This window comes from Lepus europaeus, chromosome 13, assembly GCF_033115175.1.
Source record: "Lepus europaeus isolate LE1 chromosome 13, mLepTim1.pri, whole genome shotgun sequence".
Lineage (NCBI taxonomy): Eukaryota > Metazoa > Chordata > Mammalia > Lagomorpha > Leporidae > Lepus > Lepus europaeus.
In genome coordinates, this window is record NC_084839.1 from 25,707,455 (window position 1) to 25,729,904 (window position 22,450).

The 22,450-nt window shown below is 59.5% G+C and overlaps 1 protein-coding gene across 1 annotated transcript in view; it reads left to right on the forward strand.

Moving 5' to 3' along the window:
* The first annotated feature begins 10,177 nt into the window (after positions 1 to 10,177).
* The window catches only part of TOGARAM2 (TOG array regulator of axonemal microtubules 2), a 41,960-nt gene continuing 29,687 nt past the window's right edge, over positions 10,178 to 22,450 (forward strand). The window contains 7 exon segments of the mRNA XM_062208827.1: positions 10,178 to 10,205; positions 10,794 to 10,907; positions 12,124 to 12,411; positions 16,274 to 16,451; positions 16,999 to 17,011; positions 17,054 to 17,244; positions 22,240 to 22,286. Coding sequence (XP_062064811.1) covers positions 10,178 to 10,205; positions 10,794 to 10,907; positions 12,124 to 12,411; positions 16,274 to 16,451; positions 16,999 to 17,011; positions 17,054 to 17,244; positions 22,240 to 22,286 — 859 coding nt within the window.

Sequence of the window (22,450 nt, forward strand, 5' to 3'; positions counted from 1 at the left end):
AGGGGCGGGGAGGGTGGTCGAGGCCTGAAGTCCTTGGAGGAAGCGAACAGGGACCTGACTTGGAGCGAGCACACGGTTGTGGTGAGAGGCACCGTGCCATCGTGACCTGGGGGCTGTGTGACCATGGAGCGGCCGGCCCCTCTCTAGACTTCTGTGCAACTCCAGTGGGGGAGGTGGGACTCCCTGCTCTCTGGGCAGGAGGCGCTGCCCAGGTCCCAGCCTATGACCTGTGCAGATGGGCGGTGCTCCGCCTTGCCGGTGGCCAGGGCTCCAGGGAGCGTGAGGGCGGTGGTGTCCCAAGGGACGGTGGGGCACGGGGGGACCCAGTTAAAGCGTGGGGTTTGGACTCTAACACCAGCCACTGACGCTCTTGCTGGCCTCAGCCTCAGTTCCTCATCTGTAAAGTGGGGTCAGTGAGTCCTCTCTGGGCGTGGAGACGCCTGAGCCGGGCACGTCCCCTGCAGCCTCTGGGCCCAGGCGGGCTTGGCTGGTTTTCATCCAGGGAGAGCTGAAGAGGCATGCTGCGGCTGTGGGGGATGGGCGCTGTCAGCCTGAGCCCTGGGGGACACCTGGGCGGGGCAGGGGCTGTTCCCATGGCTGTGAGCCAGCTGGGATGGGGCGCACACCACGGCTCATGCCCCTGTTCTCCTGTTGGACGTCTGGGCTGGGGTCTGGCTTGGGGCCTCTCTCCAGATGCTTGCTGGCCACATTCTTGGGCATCATTTTCTGGATCGAGTGAGGGAGATTGTCTCAGGGTGCCTACCAAGGGGAGCGGAACTGCCGGCCCTGGGGTCTGTGCACCTGTAGCCTGGTAGACGAAGCTTCCCCGCCCCTGCCAGCCCGGCCTGGGGCCCCCCGCCCCGAGCACACCTCCACACGTGGACTTGCCGCTCACTGCGCTGGGGGCTGACTTGGTGGAGTGGTGGCCCTTTGCCTTGCACCAGGAGGCTGAGCCCCCAGCCCGGCCTTTTCTCCCCTCTGCTTTTCCTTCCCTGAGCGCCTCCCTTCCCCCGCTCGCTGCCCCTCGGGCCCCCTCTTCCTTTCTCTTCTCCACAGCGGGCTACACTCTGTTACTTCTTTGTCACTGGTCCGTGAGCTACAGACATAGCCTCCTGCCTGCAGCGCCCACTTTGGCCCACCTCCCATCACCACCTGGACCTCGGCTTCTCGGCAGAAGCCATTGAACGTTTCCGAGGCCGAGCCCAGCCCGGCCCCGTGGCCTGGACAGGAACAGGCAGAAGCCTGACCCCTGTTCCAGGACAGCCCACCCTCTCACGGGACGTGACAGCCTGACGCCAGAGCAGGCCAGAGCCTGCACCAGGACTGTCGTTGGATAGGGCGTTGGGTTTCTTCCCAGTTGCTCCTGCCATCCGGGGTCCCTGCCAGAGCAGCTCCCGTGCTGAGCAGGGGGTACCCGGCATTCCTGGAGCCCTGGCCATGCCCTTTTTCCTTCAAGACCCCGTGACCTAGACCAAGCGCTGGGGCGCTGCCCTCGAGGGTGGCAATCTCAAGGGGAGGACAGAGGCTGCCAGGTCCCCGGCCCCACTGCGCATCGCCCTGGCGCTTCCGGCGGGACTTGCTGCAATGGCTCCCAGCCCCACGGGAATATGGGCTCTGCCCAGGGCCTGGAGGGCCGAGGCGGGCGTTGTCAGGGGCCTTGGTGGGCAGCTGGAAAAGGCAGCTCTGCTCCCAGCCCCGCAGAAGGCTTGGCGGCTGCTGGCCACACTGTGATGCCCTGGGCAGGCGCTGGCTCCTGATGGCCTTGGGTGCGTGGCATGTTTCGGGTCCAAGGGAGGCGCGTGTTGAAGCCCTGTCCCCAGGCTGTTGGTCTTGGTGGGTGGGGCCTGTGGGAAGTCATTAGGGATGGGTGAGGCCATGGGGTGGGCCCCTGTGATGGGTTCATATCCAGATAGCGCCCCCCTTTTCCGTGGAGGATGTGGGGAGAAGGCAGCCACCGCAGCCAGGAGTCCTTACAGGGATCCCAGAAGTTTAGCCCCCAGGACCGGGAGCCCCGGTTCTGTCATGTGAGCCGCCCAGCCACTGCGGTTGGTCACGTCGGCACAGGAGGGCTCAGGTTTGGTTTTGCAGGTGCTCGGGGCCTCCCATGAACCTTTCACGCACCAGCGAGGACACTAGCTGAGTCGTTAGGAGCTGTCCAGCCCGAACTGTAGCGACCGGAGAAGCAGGTACGGGCACTTGCGTTAAATTACCAGTGGGCGTTTTGATTCATCTCAGTTCCTGTTTGTATCAACACGATACACAAAGGCGGGGACAGGTGTAGGGGATCTTGGGTTTTATAGATTTATGTACCAATTACGGACCCTTTGTCACCAGGGCCACGGTGGGCCCAGACTGTTCCTTCTGAGTATTAGAAAAACATGCTTTTTTAAAAAAAGATTTATTTACTTGAAAGGCAGAGAAACAAAGAGAGAGAGAGAGAGAGAGAGAGAGACCTTGCATCTCCAACAGCTGGGGCTGGGCCAGGCCGAAGCCAGGAGCCAGGAGCTTCATCCTGGTCTCCCACGAGGGTGCAGGGCCCCAAGCACTTGAGCCAACTTCAGCTTTTTCCCAGGCCATCAGCAGGGAGCTGGATTGGAAGAGGAACAGCTGGGAATGGAACCGGCGCTCTGATATGGAATGCCAGCATCACTGATGGCAGCTTAACCCGCTGTGCCACGGTGCCGGCCCCCAAAAGACACTTCTTCCTCCAGACACTTTACTTGTAGTCATCAGAAAAAGACTGAAAATGCAGCATTGCAGTGTGTGCAGTGTGAAAGGCGCCCCCTTAATAATGACAGCCTTGTGCAGTGCTCAACATGAGCACTAAGTGAAACTCCAACTCACAGACCAGTGTCTCAGCAGAATCCCCTGGGGCTGGGAGGACGCTCCCCTTCTTCCCCCCAGCCCACCCATCCCCCACGGTCCTCCCCCAACACACACCCTGGGCTGCTGTGATCCGTAGCTGTGTGGAGCACACGGGAGCACACGGGAGCACACGGGAGGCCCTGTCTGCCCTCTGCCTCCTGCCCGCCGTGTCCTGAGGTCACTAAGATGCAGGTGCTCAGCCTGCTTCCCCGCCTCTGTTCTGCGGGGGAGGGGTCTCTTCCCAGCGTTTCCCAGCCTGACCTGCTCTCCCAGTGTCCTGCCCTGGCCCACCCACCGCCTCCTCTCAGTCCAGAAGACTCAAGAAATCAAGGCCATCCTGTGCCACGAGGCCAGGAACTTGCCACCCAGCCTCAGCCTGGCCTCTGTAGCCTCTTGCCCCAGAGACTTGCACAGGGGACAGTCCCCTTCTGTGAGCCTCTGAACACAGCAAAACAATGACTCAGCAAACAAGGGTTCTAACAGCCACTGTCCAGTGAGCACCTGCTTGGGGCCAGCCACAGCTTGACATGCTTTTCCTACTTCGTTGACTTTTCTCAGTAACCTCGTGGGACAGGTATTATTTCCATTTTGCCTCAATCTCTTACCTACAAAGCGAGGACAATGCTATGTACTTTTTCTAGTTAAGCAGCATGGGATCTGGAATCACACAGAGCGGTGCTGGGACGGGGCACCCTGGATCGCAGGAATGTGAGCTGCCTGCACCTCATTTCTGCTCAACAAGACTGTGTGTACAGAGGGCTTTAATTTTTTTTTTAATTTGTTTAATTATTTGAAAAGAAGATTGACAGAGAGACAGGGAGAGACAGAGATCTTCCATCCACTGGTTCACTCCCCAAATGGCTGCAATGGCTGCAGCTGGGCTGATCCAAAGCCAGGAACCAGGAGCTTATTTTGGGTCTCCCATGTGGGTGCAGGGGCCCAAGGACCTGGGCCATCTTCTACCGCTTTCCCAGGCCGTTAGCAGGGAGCTGGATGGGAAGTGGAGCAGCTGGGACTTGAACTGGCGCCCACATGGGATGCTGGCACTGCAGGCAGAGGTTTAACCTGCTCCGCCACAGGGCCAGCCCCACGTTCTTCCGATCCCTCTCTTGTGGCTTGCCGGGCACGACTCCTCTGGCCTCCCCGAGTGTCCTTGCTCTGTCTCCCTTATGGCTTCCCTGCCTCTGTCAGCTTCTCCTTACTGTACCTGCAGGCCTGAGACGAGCTACTCAGGAGGGGGAGTTTTGTTTTTAGGCCCCCTTGGTTTTGTGTCTGGTGAGGACAGAGGTGGCCTTGGTGCAGGAAGAACCCATGGAGGAGCTGGGGGACAATGCGTGGCCCTGCCTGGGGTGACAGCGGGCATTCGTTTGTCCTGCCTGGAGTGACAGGCAGGGTGGGGGAGGGTCCGCTCACCCTACCTGGGGTGACAGTGGGCATTCGTTTGTCTGCCTGGGTGACAGGCAGGGTGGGGGAGGGTCCGCTCACCCTGCCTGGGGTGACAGTGGGCATTCGTTTGTTCTGCCTGGAGTGACAGGCAGGGTGGGGGAGGGTCCGCTCACCCTACCTGGGGTGACAGTGGGCATTCGTTTGTCTGCCTGGGTGACAGGCAGGGTGGGGGAGGGTCCGCTCACCCTGCCTGGGGTGACAGTGGGCATTCGTTTGTTCTGCCTGGAGTGACAGGCAGGGTGGGGGAGGGTCCGCTCACCCTACCTGGGGTGACAGTGGGCATTCGTTTGTCTGCCTGGAGTGACAGGCAGGGTGGGGGAGGGTCCGCTCACCCTGCCTGGGGTCACAGTGGTGTCCACTGATCCTGCAGAGTCACCCTGATCATTCACTTAGAAGCACGGACTCATGGACGTGAACTTGAGGGGTCAATGGCACCATCTAGTTTCAGCCTTTTACTCTCTGAATGCATCTGTTTCCTCCTCACAGGAGGGTATCTGTGCAACCTGGTGTGTCTTGTATGGATGGGGGTCTGGCTCATCGTAAGTTTAAAGATATGGTGGCTATATGGTCATGCATGTTCATGTGTGTGTGCATGTACCTATGCACGGGCATGTGTATACAAGTATGTATGGCACATATGCGCATGTGTACATATATGCATGTGTGTGCCCTGTGTGACTCTGTGTGTGTGTAGTTGTTCTCCCCAGGGAAGGAGGTGGAGGATTCAGGTCCAACACTACTGAGCCGCTGGAATATATCACTAATGGCACTACATTCTTTCTGTATATTACTTCAAATGTGTCTTTAGGACCATTTTTTAAGATGAAGAGACTGAAGCTCAGAGGAATTCAATACTTTTCCCAAGTTAATACAAGGGCGCAAGTGCAGGATCTCAACCAGTGGTGTCTGACTCGCAGGCCAACGCCCCAGGTGTCCCCGTGAGTGGCATCCCGGAGCAGGGCATCCTGGGGCACGGGCTCTGGGGTGGGAGGGGCCTGGATCTGTCTCCCGAGAGTAGTGCAGTGGAGCTCGTTTGTAGACCCTGCCGCCCTCCCACAACGTGGTCATCCTTCCTTCCGCTCTCCACTCTCTCGGCCTGGGCACCATTGTCCCCACCGCGTCCATCCGAGCTGGAGTCTAAAAGGGGAAGGGGTGGATCACAAGGCAGCAAGGGGAGCATGGGTGTGGCAGCCCTGGGAGCAGGGCGGGGCGGGGGGGGGGGTCCTAGGCCCACCCTGGGCCTGTCCTGGGCCTGTCCTGGGCCTGCCCTCTCTGCTCAGGGCCTCTCCTCCGCCCTCCTCCCTGTGCTGTTCCCTCGGGGATGAGTCTCTATCAGCTCACTTGGGAGCAGGGTGGACACAGACCGGGCACTGACTCCCTACTGTGGGCTGTGCCAGGCCCAGGGGCAGTTGGGATTCTGTCCTTGGGGCTGACACTGTACAGGGCCAATCCTGGCTTTAGTTTTTTTTCCACTTGAAACTTGAGAACCTGAGTCCCTTCTGTCACCGTCTTCATTGCTGTGGTGCTGGTCACCGTGGAACCTCTGTAACTACAGTGTAAGTGGAAGGAGTGGACAACCGTCACTTCCCTGAACCCACAGCATAAGTGGAAGGAGTGGCCAACTGTCACCTTGGGCCACCCTCTTCCCTGAACCCACAGTGTAAGTGGGAGGAGTGGCCAACAGTCTCTCACCTTGGGCCACCCCCTTCCCTGAACCCACAGCGTAAGTGGGAGGAGTGGCCAACAGTCTCTCACCTTGGGCCACCCCCTTCCCTGAGCTGGCAGACTGAGGCTGGGGGTGGAGGTGTCAGTCACTGGGGTCAGGGCAGATCATAGGAAGTGAGGACAGAATCCTGGTCAGCAGGACCCACTGGCCTGTGCAGCACTTTGGGTCAAGGTGGGCTGTTCTAACAGGGAGAGTGACGGAGCCGGGTGCCTTGTGATCAGATGCCAGGTGGTGTCCATGCTATGCCCCAGAGCTTTGTCCACATTCATGCTGGATTTCTACTACTTCTGATTTTTTTTTTAAAGATTTATTTATTTACTCAAAAGGCAGAGAGAGAGAGAGAGAGAGAGAGAGAGAGAGAGAGAGAGAGAGAGAGAAATCGATCCTCCGTCTGCTGGTTCACTCCCCAAATGCTTACAACATCAGGGGCTGGGCCAGGCTGAAGCCGGGACCCTGGAACTCCATCCAGCCTATCACTCGGGCGGCAGGGGCCCAGGCACTTTGGCCTCCATCTGCTGCCTCCCAGGAGCATTAGTAGGAAGCAGGATTGTGGGCAGAGTGGCAGAACTTGGGCGAGCACTCTGGTATGGGATATGGGCATCCCCTGTGGCGGCTCAACCCACCGTGCCACAACGCCCACCCTGCGGCTGGTTTTTAGAGTTTGGGTGTGCATCTTTAAGTTCCCTGCAGGCCCTGGGCCTAGGCATTTTCCCGGAAAGCTGCCTTTGTTGTCACAGAAGCCAGGGTTGCGTGGCCCGAAGTGGGCACTGAGGAGACCCTGCTGTGAACCCTCAGAGGGGCCTCAAAGCGGCTGTGCTCCCTGCGATGCCGTGACAAGTCCTGGACAGGCTTTGGGCTTCCTTTCCGTACTGCCCGTGTCTCTGAGGACACGGAGGGCCCTGGGCTCGGGCAGTTGATGCCTTCACTGCCATGGAGGCTGTCGGGGGAGACTTGCTCTGAGCCCAGTGCAGCAGAGCCCAGGCCTCTAGCAGGGGTGGGGACCCTCTGGCCAGCTGGCCATGCAGGGCCCATGAAATCATTCAGTTTGGTGCTGCCAAGGCAACCACAGGTGGGACTTGAACTTCAATACGTATCTGTAGGAGGGCGGTGCTGTGGCGTAGTGGTTAAGCCGCTGCCTGCAGTGCCGCCATCCCGTATGGGCGCCGGTTCAAGTCCCAGCTGCTCCACTTTCAATCCAGCTCTCTGCTATGGCCTGGAAAAGCAGTAGAAGATGGCCCAAGTCCTTGGGCCTCTGTACCCGCTTGGGAGACCCAGAGGAAGCTCCTGGCTCCTGGCTTTGGATGGGTGCAGCTCTGGCCATTGCGGCCAATTGGGGAGTGAACCAGTGGATGGAAGACCTCTCTCTCTCTCTCCTTCTTTCTCTGTGTAACTCTGACTTTCAAATAAAAATAAATAAATCTTAATACATATCCATAGTGGCTACTTTTTAGGCTGATAATTTTGTATGGCCCACAAATGATGTTATACATATCTAAGTGGTCCTTGGCAGAAGGCAAGCTCCCCCAGACCTGGCAGAGCCTCCTGGAGAGGGACCCTTTTTGGGAAATGGAGGCAGCAGGACACACCTTACGCCCTGCAGTGAGAATCAGCGCTGAGCTCGTCCTAGGAGAGGATCTGAACTATGTACACCACCAGTTTTCAATCCTGTTTGAGTATCACCATCACTTAGGAATTCAGGAAAAAATACAGTCAGACCCCGTGGCCTGCTCCCTAGAAGACACCAGTTCACGCGGGATCTGAGCAGGGCCTTGGCGTCTGCCATGTTCATGGGTCTCCAGGCAGTTCTGATCTGCAGCCAAGGCTGAGAACAGGGATGGAGCTGAACAATCACGCGTTGGACCTGGTGTTGTGGCACAGTGGGTGAAGCCACCCGTGAGAAGCTGGACTCTCATATTGGAGTGCTGGTTCGAGTCCTGGATGTTTGGTTTCTGATCCAGCTCCCTGCTAATGCACCTGGGAAGGCAGTGGAAGATGGCCCAAGTGCTTGGGGCCCTGGACCCACATGGGAGATCTGGATGGAGTTCCTGGCTTTGGTCTGGTCCAGCCCTGGCTGTTGCAGTTATCTGGGGAGTGAACCAACAGATGGACTATCTCTCTATGTGTCTCCCTCTCTGTCGCTCTGCCTTTCAAATCAATCAGTCAATAAATCTATCTATCTACCTATTTATCTTTAAAAAATCAACAGTCTCGCTTTTCCCTGTAATTTCCCTAGAATGTGTACCTGTGGTTAGAGCCAGGGTAGCAGGTGGGGCCTGCACCGCTTGTGGCTCCCACGGTTCCGACCCCAGCTTGTTCTCTGCAATGCTGCTGTGGAAGGGCTGTCTTGCCTGGGTGCTGCCCACTGGGCGTGGCCAGGCAGGAGTCTTCCCGTTGCCTGGGTGAAGGTTGGGTGTCCTTAGCAGCCTCCTCCGCACCTTGCCTGCGCAAGCTGCTGGGTCTCACGGACACACACGGCCACTCTTCACCACCCTGTGGCCAAGTCCTTGGGATCCCAGTGGTCCCTAGACAGGGGCTGCCCTGGACAGGGACGACCTCAGCAGTGAGATGGGCCAGGGCCGAGCCAGACTCGGGCAGTGGGGTCGAGTCCCAGCTGCTGCCTTCTGGGGCCCGAGTGGGGACAGTGGCAGGCTGGCTTCCAGAAGGGAGGCAGGTTCTCTCAGCTCCTGAGCTGGGATTTGTTGTTCAGCCAAAGGGAGTTGGCACACATCCTGCCCTGTCCCCAGGGAGCTGCCAGGGGCTAGAAATACGGGCTCTACTCCTGATTTTATTTTTTCCCATTTTATTTGAAAGGCAGAGAAACAGAGAGGTAGAGATCTGCCACCTGCTGGTTCACTCCCCAAAGGCCTGCAAACGTCAGTCTCCACAAGGGTGGCAGGGACCCAAGTACCTGAGCCCCCTCTGCTGCCTCCCAGGGTGCGCTAAGGGCAGGAAGCTGGGTCAGAAGTGGAGGAGTGGCCGGCGCCGTGGCTCACTTGGCTAATCCCCCGCCTGCGGCGCCGGCACCCCAGGTTCTAGTCCTGGTTGGGGCGCCGGGTACTTGTCCCGGTTCCTCCTCTTCCAGTCCAGCTTTCTGCTGTGGCCCGGGAGGACAGTGGAGGATGGCCCAAGTGCTTGGGCCCTGCACCCGCATGGGAGACCAGGAGAAGCACCTGGCTCCTGGCTTCGGATCAGCGCAGTGCTGGCCATGGTGGCCTTTAGGGGAGTGAACCAATGGAAGGAAGACCTTTCTCTCTCTCCCTCACTGTCTAACTCTGCCTGTCTAAAAATAAAAAACAATAATAATAATAAAAAAGAAGTGGAGTGGAGAAGCCAGCATTCGAATCAGGCACATTGATATGGGATGCGGACATCCCAAGCAGTGACGTAATAACTGCTGTACCAAACACCTGTCCTCTGCCTCTGACTTCACCACCGATCGGCTCTGACCTGTGAGGACAAAGGAGTCGCCTTTACCCTCAGCCAAGAACTCGTACGACGGGGTCAAGTGGCCAAGTCACAGGAGAAAGGAAGCGAGGCCCCGGGCAAGAGCTGACAGCTGTCCCTGTAGGCTCGAGGGGGCCTGGGAAGAGGCTGGCAGGGGTCAAGCCTCAGCTACAGGACCCCAAGATGGCCGAGGGGGTCAGAGGCGCACTTGTTTGCCCAGCTGAGAGTGAGGGCCAAGCACTTCACGCAGGCAGAGGCTGGTGCGCCCCAAAGGAAATCAGGGGAGCCCACGTCACTGAGTTCCTCGTGGGACTTCAGAGCAGTCGGTGCGGGGCGGGAGGCTTTGGAGAGCAGACACAGACACTGATGCAGACAACGGCCCGAGTCCCGCCCTCCCATGGTGCCTGCAGCCCAGTGGCGAGGAGTAGGGGGAGGTCTCACTGACACCCTTGTACCTGACTCTTCCCGCAGGGTCCTGGGACCGGGGTCCTTAGAAGGCTGGAGGGAGAGTCCGGGGCTCCCATGTATCCCCGCGGAGCGCCTTCAAACGCAGTAGTGCTTTGTTTTGACTTCTCTCTGGCCTCCCCACAGGTCCCTGGATGTCACAGGGCACAGCCCTCTCGACCTGCAACAACTGTGGTCACCCAACAGCGGCCGCCCCTGCACAGCCCCGCAGGCGCCTTCGCCACCCTGGGCATGGGCACCCGTGACGATGCCTCCCTGGGTAAGGGTGCCGAGAGGAGCTGCTTGCTGGTGTGTTTCAGGTGGAGGGTCTTCACCCTTGGGACCCACGCTCTGCCTGGGGGAGGAGCCTGCAGTCACGTGGCTTCCTGGCCTGGGGAGGGGCTTGGAGCGTTCCAGTAACTTGGCCTGAGCTTTGCCTCCACTCTCAGGGGCAGGGTGTGCTGGCTTCTCGCAGGACTGGTGCCGTTGCGGGGCCAGGGGTTTGTGCCTGGGCAGACCATGAGGGCTGGGGCTGGGGGAGGGTGGCAGTCTCATTTCTTTGGCCCACGCAGGCGGCCAGCAGCCCCTTAGCATCAGCAGCCGGGACTCCAGGCCTGGCCCTGCCCTTGTGGGCCTTGAGTGTCACCTGAGAAGGGAGGGCCTGGGCCCTGCCCCGATGGACAGTGTGCTGTGTGGACTGCAGAGCTGCTGAGCCCTGGAGCGGCTGGGGGCCACTGCGGGTGCTTGGCCCTTGGGCCAGAGACCCCGAGGGGCAGAGGGCTCTGGGGTAACAGCATTGGCACCTCAGTTCCCTCGCCCTGGCCTGGGTGGGCTCTGAGGTGCGGCTCCCCCATGGCTCTGTCCACAGCCAAGGCTGTGGCTCCTGTGGCCGTGTACTGTGGCAGCGTCCCTCGGACCAGCGCCGGGCCTCACGTGCTGCCACTTGGAGGTGCCAACCCCTGCCTGCCTGCTCTTGGAGAAGGTGAGACAGTGACTCGCTGAGGCCCGAGGCTCTCTGGGGGCTTTAGGAAGAGGATGGGGCTCCAGCTGGCCACTGCCCAGCCAGGGCCACGGTCATGGGGGAGCCTCACCCTAAGGGAGGAGCTGAGTGTCGGAGGCCAGGGCTTCTCAGGCCACAGCAGGTGTGGGCTCCGGGTGGTTTTCAGCAGGTGCTTCTAACTCTGCCCCGCAGGAGTTGGGGGCGGACAGAGGGAGGCCCCGGGGAGCGGGCAGTGGGCCTGTCAGCACGCGCCAGGCTCTGCAGGGCGGGGCCTGGGAGGGCATCCAGCCTCGCTTCACGCCTCGCCTCGTTCTGCTCTGTGACTTTCTCTTTGGCTTTGCAGAGCTGTGGTGCCCTGGCCCTGGCTGCAGAACCTGCTGGTTCCCTCCCTGGCCCTGTTTCCTGCCAGCCTCCTTATGGGCCTGCGGCTGGCCCAGAGCCCAGCTTTCCGTGGGACTGGTGCCAGCTGCAGTCCACTCTCGGTGGCGGGGCCCCAGGGTCTCAGAGCTTACGTGCGGGGCGTCCAGGAAGAGCTGCGTGTGAGCTGCTGGTCATGTCCTCCTGCTGCTCCTTGTCCTGGACCCCCTGGACCCAGCTCAAACACCACCACTGTACAAGGGCATCCCATGCCCTCCTTCCCCTGCCGGTGCCCAGAGTTTGGGCTTGTCACTCTCGTACAGTGCATCTCAGGCAGGCCTTGCACTGAACTGCCCGGCCTTATTCCTTTCCTGCATTGACCGTCCCTTAATACCAGAGTGTGCCTGCCTCAGCTCCGACTCCCCCCTGCCTGTGCAGGCCTGGCCACTGGTGGATGCTTGCAAATGCGTGTTGAACAAGGTCTTGGATGGACTTGGGTGCACTTGAGAGGGGTCTGCCCTGATGGCCTGCACTGCTGTCTCCAGTCTGTCTGGAATCTCCCAGGTGCCAGGAGCGCTCCACGAACAGGCTGGGTCCCGGCGATTGGCGATGTGGCCCCTGGGTAGGGGCCTCTCTGAGTGTTGATGGCCTCCCTCTGTGCTTGCTCCCCTTTTGGTCCCTTGAGCCCCTGAAAGGCGGGCATTGTTCAGGTTAGGCCTCCACAAACCCCCCGGAGACAACGAATCAGCTCCAGGAGTGGAGGACTGGGGTCCACCAGGCAGCCAGCAGAGGGCACTGGTGCCGGTGCCATCCTGGGCCTCCGCGCCACTGTCTCCCTCAGCCGCCCTGCAGCCCGTGCCCAGCATCTTGCCCAGCAGCGAGAAGCCATCACAGCTCCAGAGTGGACCTGCGGACCCAGGCAGCCTCAAACTGGACACCCCCTCGCAGGGCTGGCAGGCCAGGAACGGTCACCCCCAGAGCCTCGGGGGCCTGTCTTTGGGGCCTCATCCCCTGGCGCCTCTGCCCTCGCTGGATTCAGAGGCCAGCAGTGTGGCCCGGGACACCACCCAGATCAAGGACAAGCTCAAGAAGAGGCGCCTGTCGGAGGGCCTGGCAGCGTCTTCCCGAGGTGAGCCCTGGCCCCTGTCCACCTGCAGGTCGGGGATCCCAGGTGATCCGGGGCCGGTCAGCGGGCACCTTCTCTGTGGCGGGCTGGCCTTCTGGGTCACCGCAGCAGCTCCCAGTCAGCTCCCCTCCTCACCACCCTGGCCCCCTCTCTACTCCCTGGGGACTCTTCTGAAACAAAACCTCCGCCACTCCCTCTGAGTGTGCTGCAAACCACCCACGGCTTCGGAGGACCAGGCCCCCAGCCTCACGCGTGTCTGTGCCACTTTCTCCCCGTGGCCTCTTACTCTGTGGACATGCGGACCTTCCAGTCCTTGGAGCATGTGGGCTCTTTCCAGCCTGGGGTTTAGAACCTGCTGCTCCCCACCACCTCCATTCCCCACCCCACTGACCCCCACCTATCCTCCTTCCAAGGCTCAAAAGCCTCCCTGAGTGGGGCCCCCCGCCCCTCTGAATTTGTCCCACCTGATGTCCTCGCGCTCTCCTTCAGTTCTCGGCACGGTTGGCATTTGTGTGTGCCCTTGAGTTGAAAGCTGAATCATGCACTTGACCTTAACCTCCAGGAGGGCAGGGCCAGGGTGAGGCACAGCTGCCTGGCACCCAGCAGGCTCCCACGACGTGGTTGTTGCATAGATGAGCTAAGGGCTGAGCAGCAGCTGCTGTGCACCGTGCGCTTCTCTCTCGTCTGCAGCCAGGGGACAAACCAGTCAGCACCATGCTCCGTCTTAGCCCTGATTCTCACGGGCCCTGGGGCTCTGAGCCAGACAGTAAGCCTGCAAGCCTCAGTCTCCTCCTCTGTGCAGTGGGGATACAGAAGTCTCCCCTTGTCCTTGCAGGGCGTGTTTCAAGACCCCCAGTGCGTGGCTGAGCCCCCACCCCCACCCCGAGCCCTGTGTGCAAGATGTCCCACATCAGAGCCCCTGGGGTTGATTCCTGGCTGCCCCTCCTGCTGATGCAGACCCTGGGAGGCGGTGGTGATGGCTTGAGTTCCTGCCATCCATGTGGGAGGTCTGGGTTGAGTTCGGGGCCCCTGGTTCTGGCCCAGCTCAGCTCAGTCCTGGCTGTTGCGGGCACTTGGGATTTCTTGTTCTCTGTCCAAAAAAAGAGCTTGGTTTGGGGCAGAGACTTTGAAACCCATGCACATTTTTTTTGCATTTTCCATGAACTTTTCGAGGATGCGTCCAAGGCTTTTTTTCTGGACATTCTGTTTCTTTTCACCAAGTTCCAAAGTTTACAAAGAACCGGGGTGGGCCAACCCCACGTGCAGGTGGGAAGGGGCTATGGCTTCCCCAGGACTGGCAGGTCCCTCGGTGCGTGTGGAGGGCAGGCGTCTTGGCCCTTAGCACAGGTGCCATCACTACCCTCCATGGAGGCTCTGCCGGCTCCTCTGCCCAGGTGGGGCCTGGGTCGGGCCCAGGTGGCCATGCCGTGGTGCAGCCTCCCCCTGGACTCAGACCGCCCTTCCCCATGTCCTCCGCACCCCAGCAGGGCTGACGGCAACACAGCAGCACTGGAGGGCAGAGCAGAGCAGAGAGCAGGCGGTGGGTTTGTGGGAGCAGAGCACAGTTTTTTTTTTTTTTTTTTTTTTTTTTTTTTTTTTATTTGAAAGGCAGAGTTAGAGAGAGAGGTCTTCCATCTGCTGGTTCACTCCCCAGTTGGCTGCAATGGCCCAGGCTGGGCCAGGCCAAAGCCAGGAGCCTGGAGCTTCATCAGGGTCTCCCACAAGAGTGCAGGGGCCCAAACATGTGGGCTGTCACCTGCTGCTTTCCCAGGCACATTAGCAGGGAGCTGGATCAGAAGTGAAGCAGCTGGAACATGAACCGGCGCCCACGTGGGATGCTAGCACCATGGCTGTGACTTCTCCTGCTGCACCACAGAACCAGTCCCAGAGCAGAAGTTTTGATTTGGCTGCTTGGAAGCAGTCATTTTGATATAGCTGGAACAGATGGCTTCCAAAGTTAAAGTCCTGAGTTCAATTCCCCACTCTGGTTCCTGGAGGAAGCTGACCTGGGAGGCAGTGGTGATGGCTCAAATAATTGGATTCCTGCCACCCACATGGGAGACCTGGATTAAGTTCCCTACTCCTGGCTTGAATCCCTGACTTGGTGCCATTGCAGGCACTTGGGGGATGGGAACTGTCTCTTTTTCTTTTTTTTAAAGATTTATTTATTTTACTTGAAAGTTACAGTTACACACACAGAGAAAGAAAGAGAGAGAGAGAAAGAGAGAGAGGTGTCTTCCATCTGCTGGTTTACTTCCCAGATGGCTGCAATGGCCAGAGCTGTGCCGATCCGAAGCCAGGAGCCAGGAGCTTCTTCTGGGTCTCCCACTCGGGTGCGGGGGTCCAAGGACTTGTGCCATCTTCTACTGCTTTCCCAGGCCATAGCAGAGAGCTGGATTGGAAGTGGAGCAGCTGGGTCTCGAACCGGCTCCTCTATGGGATGCTGGCACTGCAGGCAGTGGCTTTTACCTGCTATGCCACAGTGCCAGCCCCTGTCTCTGCTTCTTTTTTTTTATTTTATTTTATTTTTTTATTTTTATTTTTTTATTTTTGACAGGCAGAGTGGACAGTGAGAGAGAGACAGAGAGAAAGGTCTTCCTTTTGCCGTTGGTTCACCCTCCAATGGCCGCCGCGGTAGCGCGCTGCGGCCGGCGCACCGCGCTGTTCCGATGGCAGGAGCCAGGTGCTTATCCTGGTCTCCCATGGGGTGCAGAGCCCAAACACTTGGGCTATCCTCCACTGCACTCCTTGGCCACAGCAGAGAGCTGGCCTGGAAGAGGGGCAACCGGGACAGGATCGGTGCCCCGACCGGGATTAGAACCCGGTGTGCCGGCGCCTCAAGGCGGAGGATTAGCCTATTGAGCCACGGCGCCGGCCTGTCTCTGCTTCTTAAAAAAAAAAAAGCAAAAGTGTCATTTCCGCCCCCATCAGCACTGATATTTGCAAATATAATCCCCTGGGCTTCCTGCCCTATGATGGCCTAGGGGAGGCTGCCCTGTGAGACAGGCTGGGGCTGGGTCAGGGAGGAGAGCTGCAAGTGTGGTGGCCTGTGTTTGAGATGACGCCAAAGGTGTCCCCTGTGTCAAGGTAGCTGCACCCCAATCACCAGCTGAAGAGGAAGAGGGGGATCTGCTGGCCCCATCGTGTGCTGGGCACGTGTGCATTTTGTGTAAGCTCTGTCATTGACTCTTTGTGCGGACCCAGAGTGCATGGGGCCAGAGAGAGAGAGTGGCTGTCCAGGGTCACACAGGTCCTGGCCAGGGCCTGCACCTGTCGCCTCACTTCCAATCGAGCGCTGACTTCGGATTTCTCTTCCTACCCACATTGCTTCTGAGCTTACTCTTGCTTGCTTTTTTCAAAAAGGTTTTATTTATTTCTTTTCACTGTATTTGAAAGGCCGAGAGAGAGAGAGAGAGAGATAGAGAGAGATCTTCCATCTACTGGTTCATTCCCCAAATGCGCACAGGGCTGGGCTCATGGGGCACAGCCCAGGTTTTCCACAAGGTGGCAGGGACCCAGCCCCTGGAGCCATCCTCTGCTGCTTCCCAGGGTCTGCAGGAAGCTGCAATCAGAATGGAGCCAGGAGCTGAAGCAGCCGCTCACCGTGGGCTGCGAGCAACCCAGCCAGCATCTTCACTGTGTGCCCTGGCCTCTGAATTTTCTGTGGTGACTGATTGGCTCCTGCTCCTAGATTTCCCAGGAATGGGAACGGATGCTTGGTACCTTCTGGGGTGGGGTGCAGGTTGGGGGCAGGCCTCTCTCTCGTCGTCTGCCCCCACCCCCAGCACCCGTGCCCTGCTGCCATCATTGGACTCCCTCCCTTCTCTACCTCCTAGGACTAACTCATTCCCTATCCCCCAAGCAGCCTCTCTGGACCCTGGGGGAGTTCCCCTGAGGAGCACCATCCCGCGTGCCACCGGTCAGAGGCTGCTGAGGGTGCCCAGGCCGATGCCTCCCATCCAGAGCATCCCCACCACGCCTGAGGCCAAGGAGAGGGACCTGGACCCGCCTCGGAGCTATCAGGGTGCCCCGGAGGTAAGGTGGTTCCCCTGCTCTCAGTCTGCCCTGCGGCTTTTCACCCCACAAGGTCCAGGACCTCTGAGCTGGGCTGGGAGGCTGCCCGGCGGGGAGGGGCTGCACGACCAGCCTGTCTCAGGCCCGGTGGTCCCCAGGCCTCCTCTGGTGTAAATGCCCCACAATTCCACCTGCTTTACGCCTTCTGCACTGTAAGCCAGTGAGGGTGGCAGAGGAGAAAGTGTGCCGGGTGGAGACCAAGACAGGGGCCCTGGTGTCTGCTCGGCCCCTCCCTGGCTGTGTGGCCCTGGGCAGTCACTTCCCTCTCTGGGCCCTAGTTCACACCTCTATAAGACTAGAGGTTTGGACCATGTGGCTGAGGTCCAAGGATTTTTCTGGAATAAGAGCAGAAAAACAATTGCTAACAACAAAAGGGCCAGCCAGTCTTCTCACCTGGGGTGGTGAGGAAGTGAGTTTTCAGGTGTCTCAGGGCTGCAGGCCTGGAAAGAGAAGCCGGGGGACCCCTGCCAGCACCCTGCCCCCGGGGGGCTCCTGGGAGAAGGCGCTACCCTGGAGAGGTGCCTGGGAGGTGAGCATGCAGCCCACAGCTCTCGCCTCCCCCCGCCCCCAGGTGCAGATGTCCCCGCAGTACCTGCACTGCAAGGACGAGAAAATGCGGAAGTCGATGGCAGGCGCTGTGATCCCGCCCATCCCGAAGGCTGGGCTGCCTGCCAGGGCCGCCTCCTCCACGCTGGGCTCCCTTCCTGGCCCCTTGTCCCCAGGCCAGGCTGTCCTCACGGGGCTGGGGGCCCCACGCACCCGGTAAGAGCCCCCATCCAGCCGCCCTTGCTGTCTTCTCTCCCTCTGTCCAACAAGACCCGCTTTTGCTCGTCGTGGCTGAACTCCATGCTAGGGCAGACTGTGGAGCGCCGGGCGTGGGAAGGGCAGGAACCTGGGAGCCCACAGCCTTGGGGTAGGGAGTGCTTCTCTGAGGCTCGGTTCCTGCATGCTGGGTGTGCTGGCAGCAGCCAACAGTGTCTCAAGCCTCTGTCTTCTCCCGGGTTCCGGATGACGCGTGTGATGGCTGGAGTGATGGAGAAAGCACACGTGGGTAGCACAGCTGCTGTCTGTTATTACTAACCCCTGTTTCTGTCTGTGTGGGCAAGGGGTTGGCCATACCAGGTCTGAACTTATAAAGCAGTCCTTGTCACCAGGGAGGCCTGGGGAGTGATGGGGTAGCAGCCCTGGCTGCGGGGCTGTAAGGAGGGCAGGCATCACACTGCTCTCAGGCTGGGCTGATGCTGGGGCAGGTGTGTGAGTGGGTGCATGAGAGAGGTGTGCACAGGTGCTCGCGGCCTCTGGCCCTGCTTGGTCAGTGTGGTCACGGTCAGGGTCCTGCAGCCACTTTCTGGTTCTGTGTTTTTTTGTTTGTTTGTTTTTGTTTTTGTTTTTTTTTTTTATTTGCAAGGCAGAGTTACACAGAGAGAGGGAGACACACACATACAGACACACAGACACACACACACAGATCTCCCATTGGCTGGTTCACTCCCCAGATAGCTGCAATGACCAGGGCTGGGCCAAGTTGAAGGCGGGAGCCAGGAGCTCCATTTGGGTCTCTCACATGGGTGCCGGGGCCCAGGGAGCTGGACTGGAAGTGGAGCAGCCAGGACTCCAACCCGTGAGCATAAGGGATGCTGGCACATGGCCCAGCCATCCTGCTTCTTTAGGGACTACCTTGCCGAGTCGCCCCACTTCTCTCCACCCTCCTCCGTCTCTGACTCCCCTGCTGCTTTCGCTCTGTCCAGGTGCATGCCCGTGTTCTCCAGCGTGGCTTGGTGTGGGAACTTGTCCGTGCACCTGCTCCTAGGTGTGTGATCTCTCCACTGCCCTCGCCTCCCTGCCCCTCCCTCACCTCCACACAGTGGCACATGGTCATGGCCGGGGGCCTCTCTTGCATCTCACCATCTGGACCGCTGTGCCTTGCCTAGATGCCTCCTTCCCTCCTGGCTTTACACCTGTTCCTCCCCTTGCAGGCCCTCGGTGGTTGGTCTTTCCATGGATGCCCATCCTGGAACATGCTCCCATCCCTTCGCTTTCTGTGCCCGTGGCTTCTAGGGTCTCTGGCTCTTCCCTGACACCTCCCTGCAGCTCCAGCTGCATGTGTGTCCCCACTGGGCCTATCCAGTTGCCAGTGGCAGGTGTAGACATAGGGGTGCTGGAGGTGCCCCCATCATGCCATGCGGAACACCCCGTTTTCCCAGACTTCCCCTCGCAGGACCTCCTTATTGCCATCAAGGGGCAGGCTCTCCTGGTGTCCCAGTTTCAGTATCACCTTTGACCCTTGCTCTTGCAACTCCTGTTCCCAGCAGATTGCCATGTTCCCCCACATCCTTCTCCCATCCATTTGCCTGGCTCCTTCTTGACCTTTGCTCTCCAGCCTTTCAAGGTCACCCACCCCTGTGTGCACCTCCCCTGGACTGACCCCTGGGGGCCAGCAGCTTAAGGAGGAGTCTCCTTAGTCTGACCTTCAGCTCCAGCCCAGGCTGCCCCTCTGCGTTTTTCCTCCTGGCTGCTCTGCAGGAGCCTCCACCTCCAGCCCCCTAGGATGTGTCCCGGCCTGAGCACGGCCCCTGCCCATCCTTGCATCCCCAGTGTGAGCCTCACACCCCTTGGCCTGGCCATTCCGTCTCGACTGTTGCACAGCTTCACTGGTGTGCAAGGGTGGCAGCGGGGGACGGGGCTGGATCTGCATGGTCCCCACCATGTCCAGCCCCTGGACCACCTGCTCAGCCCCACCCCATTATTTTATTTAAATTTGAATCCATGAGCTTTAGTTATTTGCATGTACTCTCTTCTTTTTACATTTTTAAAAATATTTGTTTATTTGAAAGTCAGTTACAGAGAGGCAGAGGCAGAGAGAGAGAGAGCGAGAGAGAGAGATCTTCCACTCACTGGTTCACTCTCCAGATGACCGCAACGGCCAGAGCTATGCCAATCCAAGGCCAGGAGCCAGGAGCTTCTTCCAGGTCTCCCACGTGGGTACAGGGGCTCAAGGACCTGGGCCATCTTCCACTGCAATCCCAGGCCATAGCAGAGAGCTGGATCAGAAGTGGAACAGCTGAGACTTGAACCGGCACCCAAATGGGATGCTGGCACTGCAGGTGGTGGCTTTACCCTCTACGCCACAATGCCGGCCCTTACATTTTTTTTTGTTATTCTGCCATGTTTAAACCTCATTCCCTTCCTTTACCTAGAGTGTAACAGGACAGGGGCCGTACCCAAGAATCTGTGTGCTCCTGCAATGCCCAGCCTGGCACTGACATGGCCTGGTTCCATTGCAAACATCTGCCCATTTGCTGTCTGACCACGGCACGGGTTTCTCCACATCGATCCTGTGAGGCTCCCCAGCAAACAGCTGAGAAGGATGCTCTGTTACCATTTCGTTCATTCATTTATCCCCCCTCTACTCACTTAAAAGCTACTAAGCACCTACTATGTGCCAGGTGCTATGGAAACAGAGCCAAGAGACCCCGTCTGTGCTCTTGGAGCGCACAGAAATTTACAAGTAACAGACTGAGCCCAGTCCAGCGGCGAGTGTGGGATGGGAGGCTCTTGCCCGTGGTGGAGGGAAGCCTGGTGGGAAATGGCCCACGTCATGCTGGGAAGGCTTCTCGGAGGAATTTGTAAAAAATATTTTTTATTTATTTGAGAGGCAGAGAGAGAGGAGAGAGGTGAGGAGAGAGGAGAGAGGAGAGGGAGGAGAGGGAGGAGGGGGAAGAGAGAGGAGAGAGAGAGTGCAGAGGAGAGAGAGAGAGAGAGAGAGAGAGGTCCCATCCTGTGGTTCTCCCTGGCTCACATCAGCCAGATCTGGGTTCCTGGATATGGGATTGGGGGACTCAATCCAGGTCTCCCACGTAGGTGCAGGGACCCGACTACTTGAGCCATCTTGAGTCTCCCAGGGTCTGCACTGGCAAGAATCCAGATTGGGGAGTGAAGCTGGAACTCCAACCCAGGCATTCCAGTGTGGGACGTGGACACCCCAAGTGCCATATTACTGCTAGGCCAGATGCCCGCCCCTTCTCAGAGGAGTTCTGAAGGCTGAAGGAGAGTCTATGAGCACAGAAGAGGGAGAGACAGAGAGAGGAGAGGCTGAGGCCCTCCAGGAACTGATGGGGACTGTGGAGTGGCTTGGGCCAGGATCGTTGAGGTGGGGGTGGTTGCAGGAACCCAGGAGAGAAACCCTGGGTCCCTGAGCGAGACAGAGGCAGGGGGTTGCAGTGGTGAGGAGGGGTGGGTGGGGCCTGGCCCAGCTGAGTGGGGGTGCCGGGCACATGCTGGGGCTCCTGCATCAGCAGCTGCACAGGTTCTGGGACCTCCATGGAGACAGGGAGAGGGGTGGGGGACTGTGGGGAGGCCACTGATGGGCGGGTTCAGCTCATGGGGCCCTGGGCATGGACATGACGGCTGGCTGGCTGGCGCAGGAGGGGCTCTGGCTGGAAACTGGCTCGGCTGCTGCGCCCTGACTCCCTGGGCTGGGGAAGAGGCCCAGAGCTTTGGTGCAGTTCTCCGGGGGGGGGGGGGGGGGGGGCGGGACCTCAGCGTGGAGAAGGCAGAGGCTCTGATGGCCAGGGTCACTGCTGAGCTGTCTCCAGGGAAGGGGTAGTGAGGGGCTTCCCCAAAGCGGGAGGAAGGGGCCGCACATAGGAGGAGGGGCTCACTGCGGGCTGTCTGAGCCCTGCTCCATGAGGTCACAGGGGCCAGGGTACACACAGGGGCTCCCCAGCTCCAGCTCCCTGGACCCCCTCCCCAGCCAGTCCTGTTAGCACGGTGGGCAGTGGTGAGTTCCTGTGGCCCAGACCTAGGTCAGGGGAGCAGGGGACCCTCACTTGCTGTGTGCAGCCCACACCCAAGAGGCTGCGCCTGTTCCAAGGATGGCCCCGAGTCCTGGCTCCCCAGGCCCCGTCTGAAGCTCAGTGCCTCAGTGGACCCGGGGTTCCCTGACCTCCACAGCCCCCTAGGATCAGGGTCTCGCCGGCCATTCTGCTAGTGAGTCCAGGCTAGACCGCAGGAGGTTGTGTTCGGGCCCTTGGCTGTGGCCTGGCTACTCTGTCCCCGCGTGGGTCCCTGGCCCGCAGAGCTGGTCTTCCTGGGGACCTAAGCTCCTCAGAGTCTCGCCCTGCTCTGCTCTCAGGGTCTACGACAGGACTTGGGGTGTGTGTTTAGGGGGTGGGTGTGCTCTGCTCTCAGGGTCTACGACAGGGCTCGGGCCATACGGGGCCTCCTACTGAGCTGTTGAATGAGTCAGTGGCGCTTGTCTCTTCAACAATCAGTTTCAACCAGTGCCAGGAAGGCCCCCCCTCCCTTCCGGCACTGGGACTGAGTTCCAGAACAAAGCGATGATTTCCCATCACAGCAGGGGGCGGGGTGGGGCTGTCTACAGGAGGAGGACTGTGTGGGGGTCCCGGAGCCCCTGCAGGGTAAGGCAGCTTGCAGCTGGTGTTCCAACCTGGGGGGCAATTTTCCCACCTCTGCTTCAAGCCGGAGAAGTCCCAGTGGGGGTGGCTGGGTGGGGCTTTCTCTAGGACCACAGCGGCCTGGGGAGTAGGTGGGCCCTAGAGGCAGACAATGGAGCACAGTACTGGTTGCAGAAGGAGCTGTGTGTTCTGTAGCACTGAGTCCTGGCCCTTAGCCAGGGACAGCAGCCACCTGTGTCCCCATGGCGGTGCCTCCCTGCGGGGGAGCCGCCTGGGCTCCTCCCCCCTCCCCCACCGCTTTTGCTGTTTCTCATAGAATGTTCTCCTCTGTGCTTTTAAGATTGGTTCTGGAGGACGGGCCCCGGGAGAAGACTCCCAAGTCTCTGGGTATGTATCCTCCATCCTGCCCTGTGTCGTGGAGTGGGAGACCCCAGGAGAGCTGAGCGCTGGTGTCCAAGACCCCCTGTTTCACCTGCCTTCCTGTGCTGGAGGCGGCGGCGGGCTGGGGGCGGAGGCGGGGAGAAGCAGCCACCAGGATGCCCAGATCTGAA